This window comes from Lucilia sericata, unplaced genomic scaffold (assembly GCF_015586225.1).
Source record: "Lucilia sericata isolate MDLA Ls3-8-SP2 unplaced genomic scaffold, ASM1558622v1 Contig000621F_arrow, whole genome shotgun sequence".
Lineage (NCBI taxonomy): Eukaryota > Metazoa > Arthropoda > Insecta > Diptera > Calliphoridae > Lucilia > Lucilia sericata.
The window spans coordinates 99951-120866 of record NW_023994627.1 but is presented as its reverse complement, the minus strand read 5'-3'; the positions used below and the strand labels follow the sequence as shown (position 1 = coordinate 120866).

Here is a 20916-nt window from a genome sequence, read left to right as displayed (position 1 = left end):
TATAATCCGGTTCATAGTCTATCTATAAGCAGGTCGACAGTTTGGACTATATCCTTGACTGGAGTCTTGTCTATTCTCTAAACATTAGTCCAGACTGTAGACTGGTCTATACTCTGCACTATATTTTATCTAACTGGACTATAATCTGAAAATATACTTTCCTGTAGACTTAAGAATAGTCTTGTCGAAAGTCTGGACAATATTCTGATCTATTATTTGGATTGTAGCCTGGTCTACAGTCTGGTTTAAGTCTGACTTATTATTTGGTCTACAGTCTTGTCTATAGACCTGATTACATTTTGATCTATAGGCTGGAGTATAGTTTAGAGAACAGTCTTGTCTATAATCTTGTCTATAGACTTGATTATATTTTGATCTATAAGCTGGAGTATAGTTTAGAGAACAGTCTTGTCTATAGGCTGGAGTATAGTTTAGAGAACAGTCTTGTCTATAGACTGGACTATGTCTTTACTTTTGTCTTAAGACTGGACTACTGTCTGGACTAACGTTTTTTCAATATACTGGACTACAGTCTGAATAACTTGCCTAAAGACTGCACTAGATCATTGTATAAAATCTGGTATATGTATAGTCTTATAAATATAGTAATATGGACTAGAATCTGGTCTAGAGTGTAGTCTATATTCGGGTCAAAAGTCTTGTCCGTATTCTGGTCAATAGTTTGGTCTTTAGTATGGATTATAGTACGGTTAATAGTCTGTCTAAAGTCAGACCGACAGTTTGGACTATATCCTTGACTGGCGACTTGCCTATTTTATGAACCTAGACTTTAGTCATGCCTATACTATGGACTATAGTTGTATCTATAGACTGGAATATAGTCTGAAAAAATAGCCCTTCCTGTAGACTTAACAATAGTTTTGTGGAAAGTTTGGACAATAGTCTGATCTATAATCAGGATTGTAGTCTGGTCTATCGTCTAATATAGATTGGTTTGTAATTTGGACTATAGACTGTTTTATGTCTGACCTATAGTCTTGTCTAAAGAACAGTCTTGTGTATAGGCTGGACTATTGTCTTGTCTGTAGACTGAATTTTAGTCCGGACTCTTGTCAATATACTGGACTTTTGTCTCTATAGCTATACTCTGGACTATAGTCATGTCTGTAGTCTGAACAAAAGTCTATAAATTTTTCTTATTTATTTTGGAATATCCACTTTTGTAGTTGTTGTAGTACTGAAGTTTACAAAAAACTATAGTAACAAGTAAGAGTGTTATATTCGGCAATGCCGAATCTTATATACCCACCATCAAACCTCGTTTGACTAGAATGAAACTTACTTATGTCGAACTTCATCTATATACTCGTATTTTTTAGGCCAGTTATAAGCGTTAAAGTAATTTTCTAAAGGGGACCTTATATGGGGGGTAGAGTCAATCATGGACCAATCCTCATAAAATTTTTTAGATAGATTTTGACTCGTATGAAACTTACTTATGTCGAATTTCATCTATATACTAGTATTTTTAAGCCAGTAATGAGCGTTAAAGTCATTTTCTGAAGGGGACCTTATATGGGGGGTAGGGTCAATTATGAACCGATCCTCATAAAATTTTGCATAATGATTTTGGATCATAAGAAACTTCCATATGCCGAATTTTATCGCTATATTCGTATTTTTAAACAAGTTATGGCTGTTAAAGCTGCTTTTCGAGGGGCCACTTGTATGGGGGCTATCAGAAAATGTGGACCGATATTGCCCATTTTCAATACCAAACAAACCTTACCTGTTAGAAATATTTATGTAAAATTTCAACCCTCTAGCTCTTTCCATTGGGACTCTATCGTGCTTTCAACAGACAGACAGACGGACGGACGGACGGACAGACGGACATACATGGCTAGATCGACTTAGAATTTAATGAGGACCCAGAATATATATACTTTTGTGGGTCTATGACCAATATTTCGATGTGTTACAAACGGAATGACAAAATCAATATAGCCCCCATCTTTTTTGATGGTGGGTATAAAAATCGGTTAAGTAATATTACAAAAGTATTTAAAATTACTTCATAATTAATTTTTTAAAAATAATTCTTTTTCAACAATTTTATACTTAGAATGTTCAAGTACTTGACTTACTAATAATATATGAATATTAGGGTGGTTCTAAAAGTTATTAAACATTTTTGCACATACAGTACAAAAGAAATGACTTCAGTACAAATACAACAAACTCAACTATCATTTGAATTACAAACAGTATAATCTTATATCTCTTGCAAACAAACAATACCACCCTAATGCAACAAAAAATAAGAAAAATATGAACACTTCAATAACACTTATGAAAAAAAAAAATAAAATAATAATAACCAAAAATAAACATACCTTGTATCCATTGATTCATCAATAGTCTGTTGTGTTGCTTGCAATTTCCATTGAATATCAATTGGATTGTCGCCTTGAACGTTGCATTGTATGTGAACTTGTTTGCCCTTAGCAACAGAAATTTGTTTCGATTTCGTTTGGAAGTGAGCGGGAACTTTTCAAGGAAAAAATTAAATAAATTTTATTAAAAAAATTAAATTCTTACTTAAATATGATAAAAAATAATTGTGAAATTTAGAATATATATTTTTTTCCACAACAAATACTCACCATTAACTTTTAAAAATATCACCTTACTCACACCAGAACCGATATTATTCTTGGCCTCACACAAAAAATGACCCTGAGATTCTTTGCTAATTTTCTTAAAATGTATGGTGCCATTAGCAAATAGTTGTACGGTGGGTTCGTAGATAAAGTCCTTATATTCACCGGGTGTCGGCCCGATGGCCTTTTTCCAGGTTATGGTGGGTTTTGGATAACCCGATGATTGGCAGTGTAGGAAAACATCATCACCAGCCTGAGCGCTGGCATCTTTGGGTTCTAATATCCATTTAGGTGGTACATTAACCGATAAAGGCACCATAAAACGTTCAGTGCCCGCCACATTTTGGGCTATACAAGTATAATTGCCCGAATGTTCGGAAGTGATATGTTCTATAACTAAACTGGCCGAATATTCATCTAAACGTCTGATGACTTCATTGCTTTAAACAACAAATTTATAATTTTCTATTTTATTTAAATTTTTAAATTAGCTTTACTTACCCAGTTCCTATTAAAGGTTTACCATTACGTTCCCATCGAAAACTGACCGGTAGGTCACCTTCTAATATTTGACATGATATGGCTGCCCGCATGCCCTCTCTTAACATATTGGTCATGGCTTGTATGGGCATGATTTTCGGTGGCACTGCACGAGTAATTGAAAAAAAAAAAAAAAAACAAAATGTACAAAACGTGAGTCATTAGTGTTTTGTGGGGCAAATGGTAGAACGAATGCTAAAGTATCATTGTACGAGTAAGTGGTAGTTTAGTGGAAACCACTGAAAACTCATTATAATCATGGTGTATGCAGTCATTGTTTACAACTAGGCTAAGCTCTATAAAGAGTATTAGATTTCTGATATTTTACGGATGTGGAATATAAACTAGAACGAAGGATATAGACTTTTCAGATATTCGTTTTTTACGTAATTTGAGTCCTCTATAGTTGTTGTCAATAGTGTCTATAGTCTCGTCTATATATTGTCGCCTATAGTTCATAGTCTGGATTATAGTAGGGTCTATAGTCTAGATTATAGGCGTTTTTAATCTGGATTATAGATTATCCAACAGGTGGATATATAGTCCCGTCTAAAGTTTAGTCAAAACTGCAGTCGTACCTACAATGTCATCTACGATGGCTGGACTATAGGCTCGCAATCAGTGTGTTCTATTGTGTCGACTATAGTCTGGACTATAGTGTCGTCTTTAGCCTAGACTATAGATTCGACTATAGTCTGGGCTATAGTGTCCACTGTCTGCACTATAGTATCGACTAGAGTCTGGAATATAGTATCGACTAGAGTCTGGACTATAATGTCGACTATAGTTTGGACTATAATGTCGACTATAGTCTGGACAATAGTCTGGACTATAGTCTGGACAATAGTCTGGACTATAGTCTGAACAATAGTCTGGACTATAATCTGGACTATAGTCTGGACTATAGTCTGGACTATAGTCTGGACTATAGTCTGGACTATAGTCTGGGCTATAGTCTGGACTATAGTCTGGATTATAGGCTGGACTATAGTCTGGGCTATAGTCTGGACTATAGTCTAGACTATAGTCTAGACTATAGTGTCGACTATAGTCTGGACATTAGTCTGGACTATAGTATTGACTATAGTATGGACTATAGTCTGGACTATAGTCTGGACTATAGTCTGGACTATAGTCTGGACTATAGTCTGGACTATAGTCTGGACTATAGTCTGGACTATAGTCTGGACTATAGTCTGGACATTAGTCTGGACTATAGTCTGGACATTAGTCTGGACTATAGTATTGACTATAGTCTGGACAATACTGTCGACTATAGTCTGGACTATAGTCTGGACTATAGTGTCGACTATCTGAAATATAGTGTTGAATATAGTCTGTACTATAGTTGCGACTATAGTCTGTAGTCTAGACTATAGTCTCGTCCAAAGTTTGGAAGTCGCATTTAGATTATTTTCTATAGTCTAATGTACGTATTAAGTCTGATTTATGGATTAGTCAAAAGTCTGATCTATAGTCTCGAGTATTGTCTGGACTATATATAGTCTAAACTATAGTCGAGTATATGGTGCGATCTATAGTCTGAACTATTGTCTCGACTATAGTTTGGACTTTAGTTTCGTCTGTATTCTGAACTATAATAGCGACTAATTATAGTCACATCTATAGTCCTGCATAGTCTAGTCTATAATCTGGACTATAGTCGCGTTTTTAGCCTGGACTATAATGTACTCTATAGTAAGGACAATACACCTGTCTATAGGCTGGATTTTAGTTTGGGTTATATTCCAGACGACAATCTCTTATATAGTCTGAACCAGAGTCGCTTTTAAAATCTCGCCTGAAGTCTACGCTTTAGCCTCATCTATGGTCTGAACAATAGCATCGTTTTTAGTGTGAAGTATGGTCTCATTCATAATCCGTACTGTATTTTCTTCTATAGACTGAACTAAAGTCTTATATATAGAGTGGACTATATATAATCATGTTCATAATCTGGAAGTTTGTCTACTGTATCTTCTATACTCTCGGATTCCTCTAACTGCTAACCCTAAATTTTTCAATTGTTCAAATCACCAACAAAAGCAAGACGAAGAAAAATAAGACGAATATTTGCTTTAGTTTGGTATCAGATTGCAATTGTTGTAACAATAAAATTGCAAACAGCATCAAACAATAATAGTTGTGGTGAAGATAATGACTTTAATGGTAATAATGATGATGAAGATGAAAACGATGCCAATAGTAATGATGATTACTGTGATGGTTCTAGTGTTTATACTCATTAGTTGCAGAAAAATACTTTTGTTCTGGCTACTGATGAGGTTTTGATTGTGTATAAGGGAAAATATTTATACAAATAAAGTTTTTTTTTTTTTATATTTATATAAAAAAGTCATTGACCATTAAAGAGGAAGTTTTCTAGAGTACTAAAGTCGTTTAATATAAATATCGGTAAGCAAACAATTTTATATCATAAAATATATATAAAACTTAAATTTTAAACTATTAAAATTTGTGTTTTTTAATTTTAGTAATAAATTGTATTTCTAACTTATTTGCTGCTTGTAAAAATCTAATATTTATATTACTCATTTCAAGCATAAAATTATAATACCTTCTTTAAAACATAAAAAATAAGTGTATGAAAAAAAATCGATTCGTACAATAATGAAAAATTTTAAAAAGAACAACCCAACAATAGCTGCTTAACACTTACCCAGTACTTGTATCTCAACATTTCGTCTTGAAGTTTGTTTTTGTTTATTCTGTGCCATACACGTATAAGTGCCGGCATCCTCTAATCTTTGCAATTGTTCTATGATTAAAGTGCCATTGTTGTAAGCTCGTTGTCGACGATTTATGGGCAAAGTTTGGCCATCTAAATTAAACAATACAATAATGAAGAGAAAAAAATCCATTGTATTTGTTTTCATTTTAAAACATACATAAGTATTTAAGTTTGTATACTGTTTAGGAAAATATTTTGATTGGAATTTATTTATGAGATATAGAAACTTTTGAAATATTTTCAACATAAACATCCCAATTTTATAGAAAAAGCGATGTCATAAGGAAAGGTACCATTTAGTACGTAAATACTATCGTTCTCGATAAGAGAATGGAGAATGGTCGTTTTTATCATCTAAGTAATATCATTTCGATATCGTTTGGTTTATTGAGATATTTCGAAAAGTTGTTCATTAACTTGTTAAAAAGTGGCGTATGAGTGATATACAAATATGCAGAAATATCATATTACTCATTCGCCCAATTTTGCATTTTTTTCTTTAGAACAACTTATATAGTAGTCTGCTCTACTGTCGAGAAAATATTCTGTTCTATAGCCATTTTAACCGAACTTGAACTGAACTAGAACTAAACTAGAACTGAACTAGAACTGAACTAGAACTGAACTAGAACTGAACTAGAACTGAACTAGAACTGAACTAGAACTGAACTAGAACTGAACTAGAACTGAACTAGAACTGAACTAGAACTGAACTAGAACTGAACTAGAACTGAACTAGAACTGAACTAGAACTGAACTAGAACTGAACTAGAACTGAACTAGAACTGAACTAGAACTGAACTAGAACTGAACTAGAACTGAACTAGAACTGAACTAGAACTGAACTAGAACTGAACTAGAACTGAACTAGAACTGAACTAGAACTGAACTAGAACTGAACTAGAACTGAACTAGAACTGAACTAGAACTGAACTAGAACTGAACTAGAACTGAACTAGAACTGAACTAGAACTGAACTAGAACTGAACTAGAACTGAACTAGAACTGAACTAGAACTGAACTAGAACTGAACTAGAACTGAACTAGAACTGAACTAGAACTGAACTAGAACTGAACTAGAACTGAACTAGAACTGAACTAGAACTGAACTAGAACTGAACTAGAACTGAACTAGAACTGAACTAGAACTGAACTAGAACTGAACTAGAACTGAACTAGAACTGAACTAGAACTGAACTAGAACTGAACTAGAACTGAACTAGAACTGAACTAGAACTGAACTAGAACTGAACTAGAACTGAACTAGAACTGAACTAGAACTGAACTAGAACTGAATTAGAACTGAACTAGAACTATCTGGAATAAGACTAGATATCACTAAGGTGTCTTACCTCTCTCCCAATGTATTTTGTCGATGGGATAGCCAGCCACCGGACATTTAACAATTAAATCATGGCCAGATATACCAGTAATTTTAGGCATTTCACGTATATGAGGTAAACCATAAATGTTAACTTTGGCACTATGGGATACTCTGGAGAAAAAAGGGTGCAAAAATTAAATTTTTATTAATAAATTAAAAAAAAAAAAAAAATATTTTGTATTCAGAGTTACAGTGTATTTTTGCGAAACTTTCCTACACTTAAAATCATTAATATAATTAATTGGTTAATTAATTAATTAATGATACGATAAATTAAGTTATAGTTTTCACAAAACAACATATTTAATTATTTATGTTTTAAATTTTAAAAATAAATTTTCAAAGTAATGAAACCTTTCAATTTCATCAAAAGAATTAATGACTAATATGAAATAAATTATTTTTTCCAAATAAAATATTCATAAAATATTTCAAATGTTTAAATAAAAATTTATAATAAAATGGTTGTTTTGTGTGAACAAAAAATATTGTGACACTTTTACCTATAAATACGCCACATTTCAAATACATTTGAACCGAGAAAAAACACAAAAAAGTATAAAATAAAAAGTTTTAAAATTGATTTGTTTCTATTGATTGCAAATATTTTGTCAAGCTAATCAAGAACTTATAAATATGCAATTGTATGCAGGTTTTTATTGAATTTATGGGATTTTTTGTTGTTGCACGATTAAATATTCATAAAATCATTTAAATCTTTAAAACAAGTATAATTTATACAATCAAACATAAATGCAAATTTTACACTTTAATGCCTTTCCATTGTGTTTGGTGGTTAAAATTATTTTAAATTGATTCTATTTGATTATGAATTTAAGCATATTTTTATCATGTAAGTAGGTTATTTTTAAGTACATCTATTTTTTGTTCAATGACTATTTTGTTTAATGAAATTATATTTATTAATGTTATTTAAATTAAATTGTGCAGTATTTGTTTGGCAAAAGTATGTGGTCAATTTAGAATGTAAAATTATTAAATTTTTACAATTTAGAAATTATTATGAAATAATTTCTTCTAAAAAATATAAATATTAATTAAATAAATTTTTTTTTCAACACAAAACTCCAATTTCTTCAACTTACTTGCCAATAGCATTCTGAGCTGTGCAGGTGTACTCTCCACCATCTTCTTCCTTGACATTGGTAACATTGACATGACTAATGACATCATCATGAATCGTAACATATTGCCCCACTAAAAACGTGAATTATCTGGAATCTAAAAGAAAATAAAAGTTTAATTGAGGGAAATGAAAACTTTAAAAGTTTAATAGTGGAACAACTTTTTAATCAAAAAAATGTTAAAAATTTTCTTTAGAATTTCACTTACCGGAAATCCGTCCAAAGTCCAAGTAAATTGTGGCAATGGATTACCTGTTGCCACACATTTCAAAGAAACTGTTGGTCCAGGTTGTAGTGTTTGCTCCGAAAACCAATAAAGTAATTCTGGTGAGGCATCTGTAAGTAGAATGGAAATGTAAAGAGATTAAGTATTTTTCTATAGATATTCTGCAAAGTTCTACTTCTAGTTCAGTTCTAGTTCAGTTCTAGTTCAGTTTAGTTCAGTTCTAGTTCAGTTCTAGTTCAGTTCTAGTTCAGTTTCTAGTTCAGTTCTAGCTCAGTTCTAGTTCAGTATTCAGTAGTTCAGTTCTAGTTCAGTTCTAGTTCAGTTCTAGTTCAGTTCTAGTTCAGTTCTAGTTCCGTTCTAGTTCAGTTTCTAGTTCATGTGTTCAGTAGTTCAGTTCTAGTTCAGTTCTAGTTCAGTTCTAGTTCAGTTCTAGTTCAGTTCTAGTTCAGTTCTAGTTCAGTTCATAGTTCAGTTCTAGTTCAGTTCTAGTTCAGTTCTAGTTCAGTTCTAGTTCAGTTCTAGTTCAGTTTCTAGTTCAGTTCTAGTTCAGTTCTAGTTCAGTTCTAGTTCAGTTCTAGTTCAGTTCTAGTTCAGTTCTAGTTCAGTTCTATTTCAGTTCTAGTTCAGTTCTAGTTCAGTTCTGTTCAGTCTAGTTCAGTTCTAGTTCAGTTCTAGTTCCAGTTCTAGTTCAGTTCTAGTTCAGTTCTAGTTCAGTGTCTAGTTCAGTTTCTAGTTCAGTTCTAGTTCAAGTTCTAGTTCAGTTCTAGTTTCAGTTCTAGTTCAGTTCTAGTTCAGTTCTAGTTCAGTTCTAGTTCAGATTCTAGTTCAGTTTCTAGTTCAGTTCTAGTTCAGTTCTAGTTCAGTTCTAGTTTCAGTTCTAGTTCAGTTCTTAGTTCAGTTCTAGTTCAGATTCTAGTTCGTTCTAGTTCAGTTCTAGTTCGTTTCTAGTTCAGTTACTAGTTCCAGTTCTAGAGTTCAGTGTCTAGTTCAGTTCTAGTTCAAAGTTCTAGTTCAGTTCAGTTATAGTTCAGTTCTAGTTCAGTTCTAGTTGTTCTAGTTCAGTTCTAGTTCAGTTCTAGTTCAGTTCTAGTTCGTTCAGTTCTTTAGTTCAGTTTCTAGTTCAGTTCTAGTTCCGTTCTTAGTTCAGTTCTAGTTCAGTTCCTAGTTCAGTTCTTAGTTCAGTTATAGTCCGTTTCTAGTTCAGTTCTAGTTCAGTTCTAGTTCAGTTCTAGTTCAGTCTAGTTTTCAGTTCTTGTTCAGTCTGTTCAGTTTTAGTTCAGTTCTAGTTCAGTTCTAGTTCAGGTTCTAGTTCAGTTCTAGTTCAGTTTCTAGTTCAGTTTAGTATTCTAGTTCAGTTCTAGTTCAGTTCTAGTTCAGTTTAGTTCAGTTCTAGTTCAGTTCTAGTTCAGTTCTAGTTCCGTTCTAGTTTCAGTTCTAGTTAGTTCTAGTTCAGTTCTAGTTCAGTTCTAGTCAGTTCTAGTTCAGTTCTAGTTCAGTTCTAGTTTCAGTTCTAGTTCAGTTCTAGTTTCAGTTCTAGTTCAGTTCTAGTTCAGTTCTAGTTCAGTTCTAGTTCAGTTCTAGTTCAGTTCTAGTTCAGTTCTAGTTCAGTTCTAGTTCAGTTCTAGTTCAGTTCTAGTTCAGTTCTAGTTCAGTTCTAGTTCAGTTCTAGTTCAGTTCTAGTTCAGTTCTAGTTCAGTTCTAGTTCAGTTCTAGTTCAGTTCTAGTTCAGTTCTAGTTCAGTTCTTGTTCAGTTCTAGTTCAGTTCCAGTTCAGTTCTAGTTCAGTTCTAATTCAGTTCTAATTCAGTTCTAGTTCAGTTCTAGTTCAGTTCTAGTTCAGTTCTAGTTCAGTTCTTGTTCAGTTCTTGTTCAGTTCTAGTTCAGTTCTAGTTCAGTTCTAGTTCAGTTCTAGTTCAGTTCTAGTTCAGTTCTAGTTCAGTTCTAGTTCAGTTCTAGTTCAGTTCTAGTTCAGTTCTAGTTCAGTTCTAGTTCAGTTCTAGTTCAGTTCTAGTTCAGTTTCTAGTTCAGTTCTAGTTTAGTTCTAGTTCAGTTCTAGTTCAGTTCTAGTTCAGTTCTAGTTCAGTTCTAGTTCAGTTCTAGTTCAGTTCTAGTTCAGTTCTAGTTCAGTTCTAGTTCAGTTCTAGTTCAGTTCTAGTTCAGTTCTAGTTCAGTTCTAGTTCAGTTCTAGTTCAGTTCTAGTTCAGTTCTAGTTCAGTTCTAGTTCAGTTCTAGTTCAGTTCTAGTTCAGTTCTAGTTCAGTTCTAGTTCAGTTCTAGTTCAGTTCTAGTTCAGTTCTAGTTCAGTTCTAGTTCAGTTCTAGTTCAGTTCTAGTTCAGTTCTAGTTCAGTTCTAGTTCAGTTCTAGTTCAGTTCTAGTTCAGTTCTAGTTCAGTTCTAGTTCAGTTCTAGTTCAGTTCTAGTTCAGTTCTAGTTCAGTTCTAGTTCAGTTCTAGTTCAGTTCTAGTTCAGTTCTAGTTCAGTTCTAGTTCAGTTCTAGTTCAGTTCTAGTTCAGTTCTAGTTCAGTTCTAGTTCCGTTCTAGTTCAGTTCTAGTTCAGTTCTAGTTCAGTTCAGTTCAGTTCTAGTAAGTAAAATGGAATATAAGAGATTAAGTATTTTTCTATAGATATTCTGCAAAGTTCTACTTCTAGTTCAGTTTTAGTTCAGTCCAAGTTAGTTGTAGTTCAGTTTCTAGTTCAGTTCAAGCTCAGTTCAAGTTCAATTCTAGTTCAGTTCTAGTTAAGTTCTAGTTCAGTTCTAGTTCAGTTCTAGTTCAGTTCTAGTTCAGTTCTAGTTCAGTTCTAGTTCAGATTTCTAGTTTCAGTTCATTCATGCTTTAATAGTAACACTTCCTTAACAAGAAATAATTTATGTTTTGCTTTATAGAGCATCTAAATGACTACATAGAATTTTAATATTTATAAAGCCTCTTTTCCTCAATATTCAATATCTAATCACACAATTTGTTTTTTTCAGATATCCCTCAAGGATGTGTTGCTTTCTAAATATTTTATTATTGAAACAGAATAAAAAAAAATTAGACAAAACCATTGTAATTCTGTTTTGCCTTTTTATTGCTGTTAATAAAAAAAATCAAACATAAAATCAATTTCCGCTTGTAAATTATTTCATCTCCTTACAAAACAAAAAATCAAATGAATAAAAAACGAGATGAAAAATGACGTATGTGGCTTAACCTCAAACTGAGGGTGGAGGAAAATTGGATTCATAACGTTTTTTTTTAATAATTTATAAAATTTTTGTAAGGAGTAATTAAATTATTAAAAAAATTTATAAAAGTTGTTCAGTATTTTTGAAGTTTTGTAAGAATTATCGGGAACTTATTTAAAAATTAAAGAAAATTAATCTTAATTAATTTCCCCATATGTTTGGACATAAATGACTATTTAAAAAAAACACAAATGTATCTGAGTTTAATTACCATTTATTTAGCTAGAAAAAACATATAAGTATTTATGTTTGTGTATGTGTATATGTACATATATTATGATTAGTAAATGTTATTCTTTCTCTTTTAAAAGTCAATTTAGTAAATTGAAAAATAATCAAATTAAATATTGGTTTTCACACCTACACAGACATCGGTCGTTCGCATGCACACACCCACCTACACTTGTATCAACACAATTGTGTGTATCTATGCGTATCTGTGGTAGCGGTTATAATGGCAAGTGGGCGAATTGAATATGAATATGGTTGTGAATGTTTGCAATTTATTATTATATATTTTGCAATGGGTGACATCAAATTTAAACATAAAAGTATGTATGTGTGTGCACATCCTGTGCGTGTGGTTTAATATACACATTCATATACATACATATAAACCATAAAATCAACAATTTGCAAATGTACACTATATTATAAATATATATGTACGTATGTATGTACACATTTGTATATTTGGTATGTACATATATATTTATTTGAATTGTGTATTTAATGATGGTTTTTAACAGTCTTATAAATAAACTATATGTTTATATGGCATTTAATTATGGATAAAATTTAAAGTGAGGAAGAGCTGAGGAAAAGTTATTAACAATATTTGGTACTATAAACAATTCCATGGTCGATACTATAACATGTATTATAGTATATTAAAGAATATACGAATTTCAAAAATCGATTTTAAAGTCGACCAAATAATCGCCTAAAATCATGATTATAGTCTATTCTATTTTAATTAAACTGAACTAGAATTAAAGAACTAGAACTGAACTAGAACTGAACTGAACTAGAACTGAACTGAACTAGAACTGAACTAGAACTGAACTAGAACTGAACTAGAACTGAACTAGAACTGAACTAGAACTGAACTAGAACTGAACTAGAACTGAACTAGAACTGAACTAGAACTGAACTAGAACTGAACTAGAACTGAACTAGAACTGAACTAGAACTGAACAACTGAACTAGAACTGAACTAGAACTGAACTAGAACTGAACTAGAACTGAACTAGAACTGAACTAGAACTGAACTAGAACTGAACTAGAACTGAACTAGAACTGAACTAGAACTGAACTAGAACTGAACTAGAACTGAACTAGAACTGAACTAGAACTAGAACTGAACTAGAACGACTAGAACTGAACTAGAACTGAACTAGAACTGAACTAGAACTGAACTAGAACTGACTAGAACTGAACTAGAACTGAACTAGAACTGAACTAGAACTGAACTAGAACTGAACTAGAAGCTGAACTAGAACTGAACTAGAACTGAACTAGAACTGAACTAGAACTGAACTAGAAACTGAAACTAGAACTGAACTAGAACTGAACTAGAACTGAACTAGAACTGAACTAGAACGACTAGAACTGAACTAGAACTGAACTAGAACTGAACTAGAACTGAACTAGAACTAGAACTGAACTAGAACTGAACTAGAACTGAACTAGAACTGAACTAGAACTGAACTGACCTACTAGAACTAGAACTGAACAGAACTGAACTAGAACTGAACTAGAACTGAACTGACTGAACTAGAACTGAACTAGAACTGAACTAGAACTGAACTAGAACTGAACTAGAACTGAACTAGAACTGAACTAGAACTGAACTAGAACTGAACTAGAACTGACTAGACTGAACTGAACTGAACTAGAACTGAACTAGAACGGAACTAGAACTGAACTAGAACTGAACTAGAACTGAACTAGAACTGAACTAGAACTGAACTGAACTAGAACTGAACTAGAACTGAACTAGAACTGAACTAGAACTGAACTAGAACTGAACTAGAACTGAACTAGAACTGAACTAGAACTGAACTAGAACTGAACTAGAACTGAACTAGAACTGAACTAGAACTGAACTAGAACTGAACTAGAACTGAACTAGAACTGAACTAGAACTGAACTAGAACTGAACTAGAACTGAACTAGAACTGAACTAGAACTGAACTAGAACTGAACTAGAACTGAACTAGAACTGAACTAGAACTGAACTAGAACTGAACTAGAACTGAACTAGAACTGACTAGAACTGAACTAGAACTGAACTAGAACTGAACTAGAACTGAACTAGAACTGAACTAGAACTGAACTAGAACTGAACTAGAACTGAACTAGAACTGAACTAGAACTGAACTAGAACTGAACTAGAACTGAACTAGAACTGAACTAGAACTGAACTAGAACTGAACTAGAACTGAACTAGAACTGAACTAGAACTGAACTAGAACTGAACTAGAACTGAACTGAACTAGAACTGAACTGAACTGAACTGAACTGAACTGAACTAGAACTGAACTGAACTGAACTAGAACTGAACTAGAACTGAACTAGAACTGAACTAGAACTGAACTAGAACTGAACTAGAACTGAACTAGAACTGAACTAGAACTGAACTAGAACTGAACTAGAACTGAACTAGAACTGCTGAACTAGAACTGAACTAGAACTGAACTAGAACTGAACTAGAACTGAACTAGAACTGAACTAGAACTGAACTAGAACTGAACTAGAACTGAACTAGAACTGAACTAGAACTGAACTAGAAACTGAACTAGAACTGAACTAGAACTGAACTAGAACTGAACTAGAACTGAACTAGAACTGAACTAGAACTGAACTAGAACTGAACTAGAACTGAACTAGAACTGAACTAGAACTGAACTAGAACTGAACTAGAACTGAACTAGAACTGAACTAGAACTGAACTAGAACTGAACTAGAACTGAACTAGAACTGAACTAGAACTGAACTAGAACTGAACTAGAACTGAACTAGAACTGAACTAGAACTGAACTAGAACTGAACTAGAACTGAACTAGAACTGAACTAGAACTGAACTAGAACTGAACTAGAACTGAACTAGAACTGAACTAGAACTGAACTAGAACTGAACTAGAACTGAACTAGAACTGAACTAGAACTAGAACTGAACTGAACTGAACTGAACTAGAACTGAACTGAACTGAACTGAACTAGAACTGAAACTGAACTAGAACTGAACTGAACTGAACTGAACTAGAACTGAACTAGAACTGAACTAGAACTGAACTAGAACTGAACTAGAACTGAACTAGAACTGAACTAGAACTGAACTAGAACTGAACTAGAACTGAACTAGAACTGAACTAGAACTGAACTAGAACTGAACTAGAACTGAACTAGAACTGAACTAGAACTGAACTAGAACTGAACTAGAACTGAACTAGAACTGAACTAGAACTGAACTAGAACTGAACTAGAACTGAACTAGAACTGAACTAGAACTGAACTAGAACTGAACTAGAACTGAACTAGAACTGAACTAGAACTGAACTAGAACTGAACTAGAACTGAACTAGAACTGAACTAGAACTGAACTAGAACTGAACTAGAACTGAACTAGAACTGAACTAGAACTGAACTAGAACTGAACTAGAACTGAACTAGAACTGAACTAGAACTGAACTAGACTGAACTAGAACTGAACTAGAACTGAACTAGAACTGAACTAGATCTGAACTAGAACTGAACTAGAACTGAACTAGAACTGAACTAGAACTGAACTAGAACCGAACTAGAACTGAACTAGAGTTGTACTGGAGATCAAATTATTTTTGAATTTTGATTATTTTTATTAACTTACCCCCTAATTGTAGTTCAGCCGTTGATTGTATTTGTTCCCATTCGTTGGATACAAAACATTGATACATGCCGGGATCATCTTTTTGTACCTTTTTAATGATAAGGCGAGGAGGATCTGAAAGGATCTTTACAAAAATTTAAAAGAAAAATAGATACAAATTATTGAAATTTATCTTAAAAACAATTGCCACCCTAATATACATCCATTAAAATACATTTGTAATTAAAATTAACACACACATGCATTAATTTAACTACATGTGTGAATAATATTGAAAATTTTACCTCAACACGATTGTCTCTTAGTATGGGTTTACCATCATGTAACCAATTTACATCATGCACCGGATGTCCGGTTACAATACATTGAAATTGTGCATCTTTATCAACATCTACTGTTTGTACTTGTGGCTGAAGATGGGCTGTTAAAGGCGCTGCAAAAATTGTGGAAACATGATCAAAATTAAATGACAGATAGTAAAATTTAATGTTTTATTCTATAGAAATAGCACAGCTGACAAAGATAAATTATTAAAAATTTATGAAACATTTTAAAAAGTGTCATTTAAAATGTATATGTTTTTGGGGGAGGAAATCTTAAGTTTGGACTCTTCTAGAGTGTTAAATAGTGTTTTTATCTAGATTCTTTCTAAAAAAAATAAATGCGAAAATCAGTTAGAAAATAAAAGGTCAGAGGTCTGATTGTACAATTTTTGGGAAATTTTTTTGATTGATTTTCTCTTCAGACTAAAATGTCTAGTAATCGATTTTTTGTCACGTATTTTACGCCTAAATTCATCTCCCTGCATTTAAATCTTGTTTAAAATTTTCCCAGAAAATTATTTTGTTTTTGCTGTTCTTGTTGACTATAGCTATAAAAACCAAACCAAAGCACTTTTTCTCATCATTATTTTTTGTTGTTTTTTTTTTATTTTGATGAAAATTTAATTAAAATATGCAAATAACAATCTCATCGTTAATGTAATGATTACTTAAGTAAACCTACACAAAATTTTGTGTGATGCTTTGGTTGTGTGTTTAGGCTGGTATCAGATGATAAAGTTATTTTTGTTATATTTTTCCCAAAAAAGGATACTTATATAAAGTGTATGTATTACACAAAAAACATAACAGACAAAATGTTTAAGGTTGAAGACATTGTTAGATCTTATAAGCAAATGCTTTTATTCTTATTGCCCTCACTGTATTATTCCTACTCTTATTATAAGTGTGTATTAAAGCAAAGAACTTTTACTTTTACTGTTAAAGAGGACATTTTGTTTGTACGAGTAAGTACTTCCAATTACAGGTTTTAAGTATCAGTTTTGTTTGCCTGCACGTGAAAAATATAATTTTAGTTATACGCTGCCAAAGCAGAGAGATAGAGCCCACTCACCTGTAACAGTTAATGAGACTTGTATTGTCTCCTCGCCAGCCGTGTTATTAACCCAACACAGATATTTACCAGTGTCATCGAGACGTGCCTGTAAAAAATAGAAAGAATTAGTTTTTTCTTCTTATTATTATTTTCTTGTTTAAGTTGAAACATTAAAAGGCATCATGGAAAGGAAATATTTAAACAAATTATATACTTTTGGGAGACATTCTAGGTTATGAGATATTTTTCTTGATTTAAAAAGTGGCAAATTTAAAGTTTTTATTTAAAATTGGATAAAAGCAAAGGTTTAATATAGATAACTTTTAAGATTTTCAAGTCTTATCTTTTAATTTCTATTTTAATTTTATCTACATTAAATATGTATTACTAAACGTATGTGAAATGCTATAACAAATAATTATCACTCATACGCCTTAGTCACTTAAACTTTTATTTTGTTCCATTTTCTTTAATGATGAATAATTTTTATTTATTTAATAAATTACTTAATTATACGAAAATATAAAAATATAATTTCAATGACAACATCATTTCACAACACAACTTTATCAATTTTGATGAGTTGTACAAAATGCTGAATGTCATACACTAACATAGTTTTCAAGGAACAGTGGGACTTTTTTTTCAAAATTCTTACAGACACAGGCCCTAGTCTTCTCAGAAAATGGAAATCGACTATTAAGTGCCAATAAAAGTCTTCAAAGACATTTTTTCCATTCATTTTTTTAAAGAAAATTTTCTAATCGATAGAGAATTTTATATTAATAGAAAGGTTAAAGATAGACAGTTTTCTATAAAAAAGTGATCGACTCTACAGTTTTCTATTGAAAAGTGATCGACAGTGAAATTTTCTATAGAAATCGAAAGGATAGTTTTCTATAGAAAATTGATCGACAAGACAATTTTCTATAAAAAAGTGATCGACAAGACAGTTTTCTATAGAAATCGAAAGGATAGTTCTCTATAGAAAATTGATCGAAAGTATAGTTTTCTATAGAAAAGTCATCGACAGGACAGTTTTCTATAGAAATATGATCGACAGTACAGTATTCTTTAGAAAAGTTATCGTCCGGACAGTTTTCTATAGGAAAGTGATCGTTCGGGCTGTTTTCTATAGAAAAGAGATCGTCAGGAGAGTTTTCTATAGAAAAGTTCTCGATAAGTTGATTTTCTATAGAAAAGTGATCAACAGATCGATTTCGTCAGGATTGTTTTCTATAGGAAAGTGATAAACTTGATAGGTTTCTATAGAAAAGTGATCGACAGGACAGTTTTCTGTAGAAAAGTGATCGACACCACAGTTTTCTATAGAAAAGTGATCGACACCACAGTTTTCTATAGAAAAGTGATCGACACCACAGTTTTCTATAGAAAAGTGATCGACACCACAGTTTTCTATAGAAAAGTGATCGACAGGATAGTTTTCTATAGAAAAGTGATCGACAGGATAGTTTTCTATAGAAAAGTGATCGACAGGATAGTTTTCTATAGAAAAGTGATCGACAGCATAGTTTTCTATAGAAAAGTGATGGACAGGACAGTTTTCTATAGAAAAGTGATCGACAGGATAGTTTTCTATAGAAAGGTGATCGACAGGACAGTTTTCTATAGAAAAGTGATCGACAGGACAGTTTTCTATAGAAAAGTGATCGACAGGACAGTTTTCTATAGAAAAGTGATCGACAGGACAGTTTTCTATAGAAAAGTGATCGACAGGACAGTTTTCTATAGAAAAGTGATCGACAGGACAGTTTTCTATAGAAAAGTGATCGACAGGACAGTTTTCTATAGAAAAGTGATCGACAGGACAGTTTTCTATAGAAAAGTGATCGACAGGCAGTTTTCTATAGAAAAGTGATCGACAGGACAGTTTTCTATAGAAAAGTGATCGACAGGACAGTTTTCTATAGAAAAGTGATCGACAGGACAGTTTTCTATAGAAAAGTGATCGACAGGACAGTTTTCTATAGAAAAGTGATCGACAGGACATTTTTCTTTAGAAAAGTGATCGAAAGGACAGTTTTCTGTAGAAAAGTGATCGACAGTGAAGTTTTCTATTGGAATGTGATCGATAGCGAAGATTTCTATTGATCCATAAAAAATTTATCGACAGTTAAGTTTTCTATAGAAAAGTGATCGACAGGACAGTTTTTTATATAAAATTATTCGACGAGACAGTTTTCTATCGTAAAGTGATCGGCAGTTAAACTTTTTATAGAAAAGTGATCGACAATTAAGCTTTAAATAGAAAAGTGATCGACAGTGAAGTTTTCTATAGAAAAGTGATCGGCAGTACAATTTTCTATAGAAAAGTGATCGACAGGACAGTTTTCTATAGAAAAGTGATCGACAGGACAGTTTTCTATAGAAAAGTGATCGACAGGACAGTTTTCTATAGAAAAGTGATCGACAGGACAGTTTTCTATAGAAAAGTGATCGACAGGACAGTTTTCTATAGAAAAGTGATCGACAGGACAGTTTTCTATAGAAAAGTGATCGACAGGACAGTTTTCTATAGAAAAGTGATCGACAGGACAGTTTTCTATAGAAAAGTGATCGACAGGACAGTTTTCTATAGAAAAGTGATCGACAGGACAGTTTTCTATAGAAAAGTGATCGACAGGACAGTTTTCTATAGAAAAGTGATCGACAAAACAGTTTTCTATAGAAAAGTGATCGACAAAACAGTTTTCTATAGAAAAGTGATCGACAAAACAGTTTTCTATAGAAAAGTGATCGACAGGATAGTTTTCTATGGAAAAGTGATGGACAGGACAGTTTTCTTTAGAAAAGTGATCGACAGGACAGTTTTCTATAGAAAAGTGATCGACAGGACAGTTTTCTATAGAAAAGTGATCGACAGGAAAGTTTTTTACAGAAAAGTGTACGACAGGACAGTTTTTTTATAGAAAAGTGAACGACGGGAGAGTTTTCTATAGAAAAGTGATCGACAGGACAGTTTTCTATAGAAAAGTGATCGACAGACAGTTTTCTATAGAAAAGTGATTGACAGGACAGTTTTCTATAGAAAAGTGATCGACAGGACAGTTTTCTATAGAAAAGTGATCGACATGACAGTTTTCTATAGAAAAGTGATCGACATGACAGTTTTCTATAGAAAAGTGATCGACATGACAGTTTTCTGTAGAAAAGTGATCGACAGGACAGTTTTTTATAGAAAAGCGACCGACAGGACAGTTTTCTATAGAAAAGTGATCGACAGGACAGTTTTCTATAGAAAAGTGATCGACATGACAGTTTTCTATAGAAAAGTGATCGACAGGACAGTTTTTTATAGAAAAGCGACCGACAGGACAGTTTTCTATAGAAAATTGATCGATAGTACAGTTTTCTTTAGAAAATTGATCGACAGTACAGTTTTCTATAGAAAATGGATCGACAGTACAGTTTAGTATACGAAGGTGATGACAGTACAGTTTTCTATAGAAAAGAGATCGGCAGGACTGTGTTCTATAGAAAAGTCATCGACACGACAGTTTTCTATAGAAAAGTGATCGACAGGACAGTTTTCTATAGAAAAGTGATCGAAAGGACATTTTTCTTTAGAAAAGTGATCGAAAGGACAGTTTTCTGTAGAAAAGTGATCGACAGTGAAGTTTTCTATTGGAATGTGATCGATAGCGAAGATTTCTATTGATCCATAAAAAATTTATCGACAGTTAAGTTTTCTATAGAAAAGTGATCGACAGGACAGTTTTTTATATAAAATTATTCGACGAGACAGTTT

General features: G+C 32.5%; 1 protein-coding gene and 1 long non-coding RNA gene across 2 annotated transcripts in view; one reads left to right on the top strand and one right to left on the bottom strand.

Moving 5' to 3' along the window:
• The window catches only part of LOC119606772 (Down syndrome cell adhesion molecule-like protein Dscam2), a 144011-nt gene that overhangs the window by 24714 nt on the left and 98381 nt on the right, over nt 1-20916 (bottom strand). The window contains 11 exon segments of the mRNA XM_037960355.1: nt 2358-2511; nt 2628-3064; nt 3126-3270; nt 5845-6006; nt 7269-7411; nt 8407-8521; nt 8524-8542; nt 8654-8781; nt 15771-15894; nt 16055-16203; nt 17166-17253. Of these exon segments, the coding sequence (XP_037816283.1) occupies nt 2358-2511; nt 2628-3064; nt 3126-3270; nt 5845-6006; nt 7269-7411; nt 8407-8521; nt 8524-8542; nt 8654-8781; nt 15771-15894; nt 16055-16203; nt 17166-17253 (1664 nt within the window).
• Nucleotides 1-20916, top strand: part of LOC119606773 — a 114048-nt gene that overhangs the window by 32322 nt on the left and 60810 nt on the right. The window lies entirely within an intron of this gene.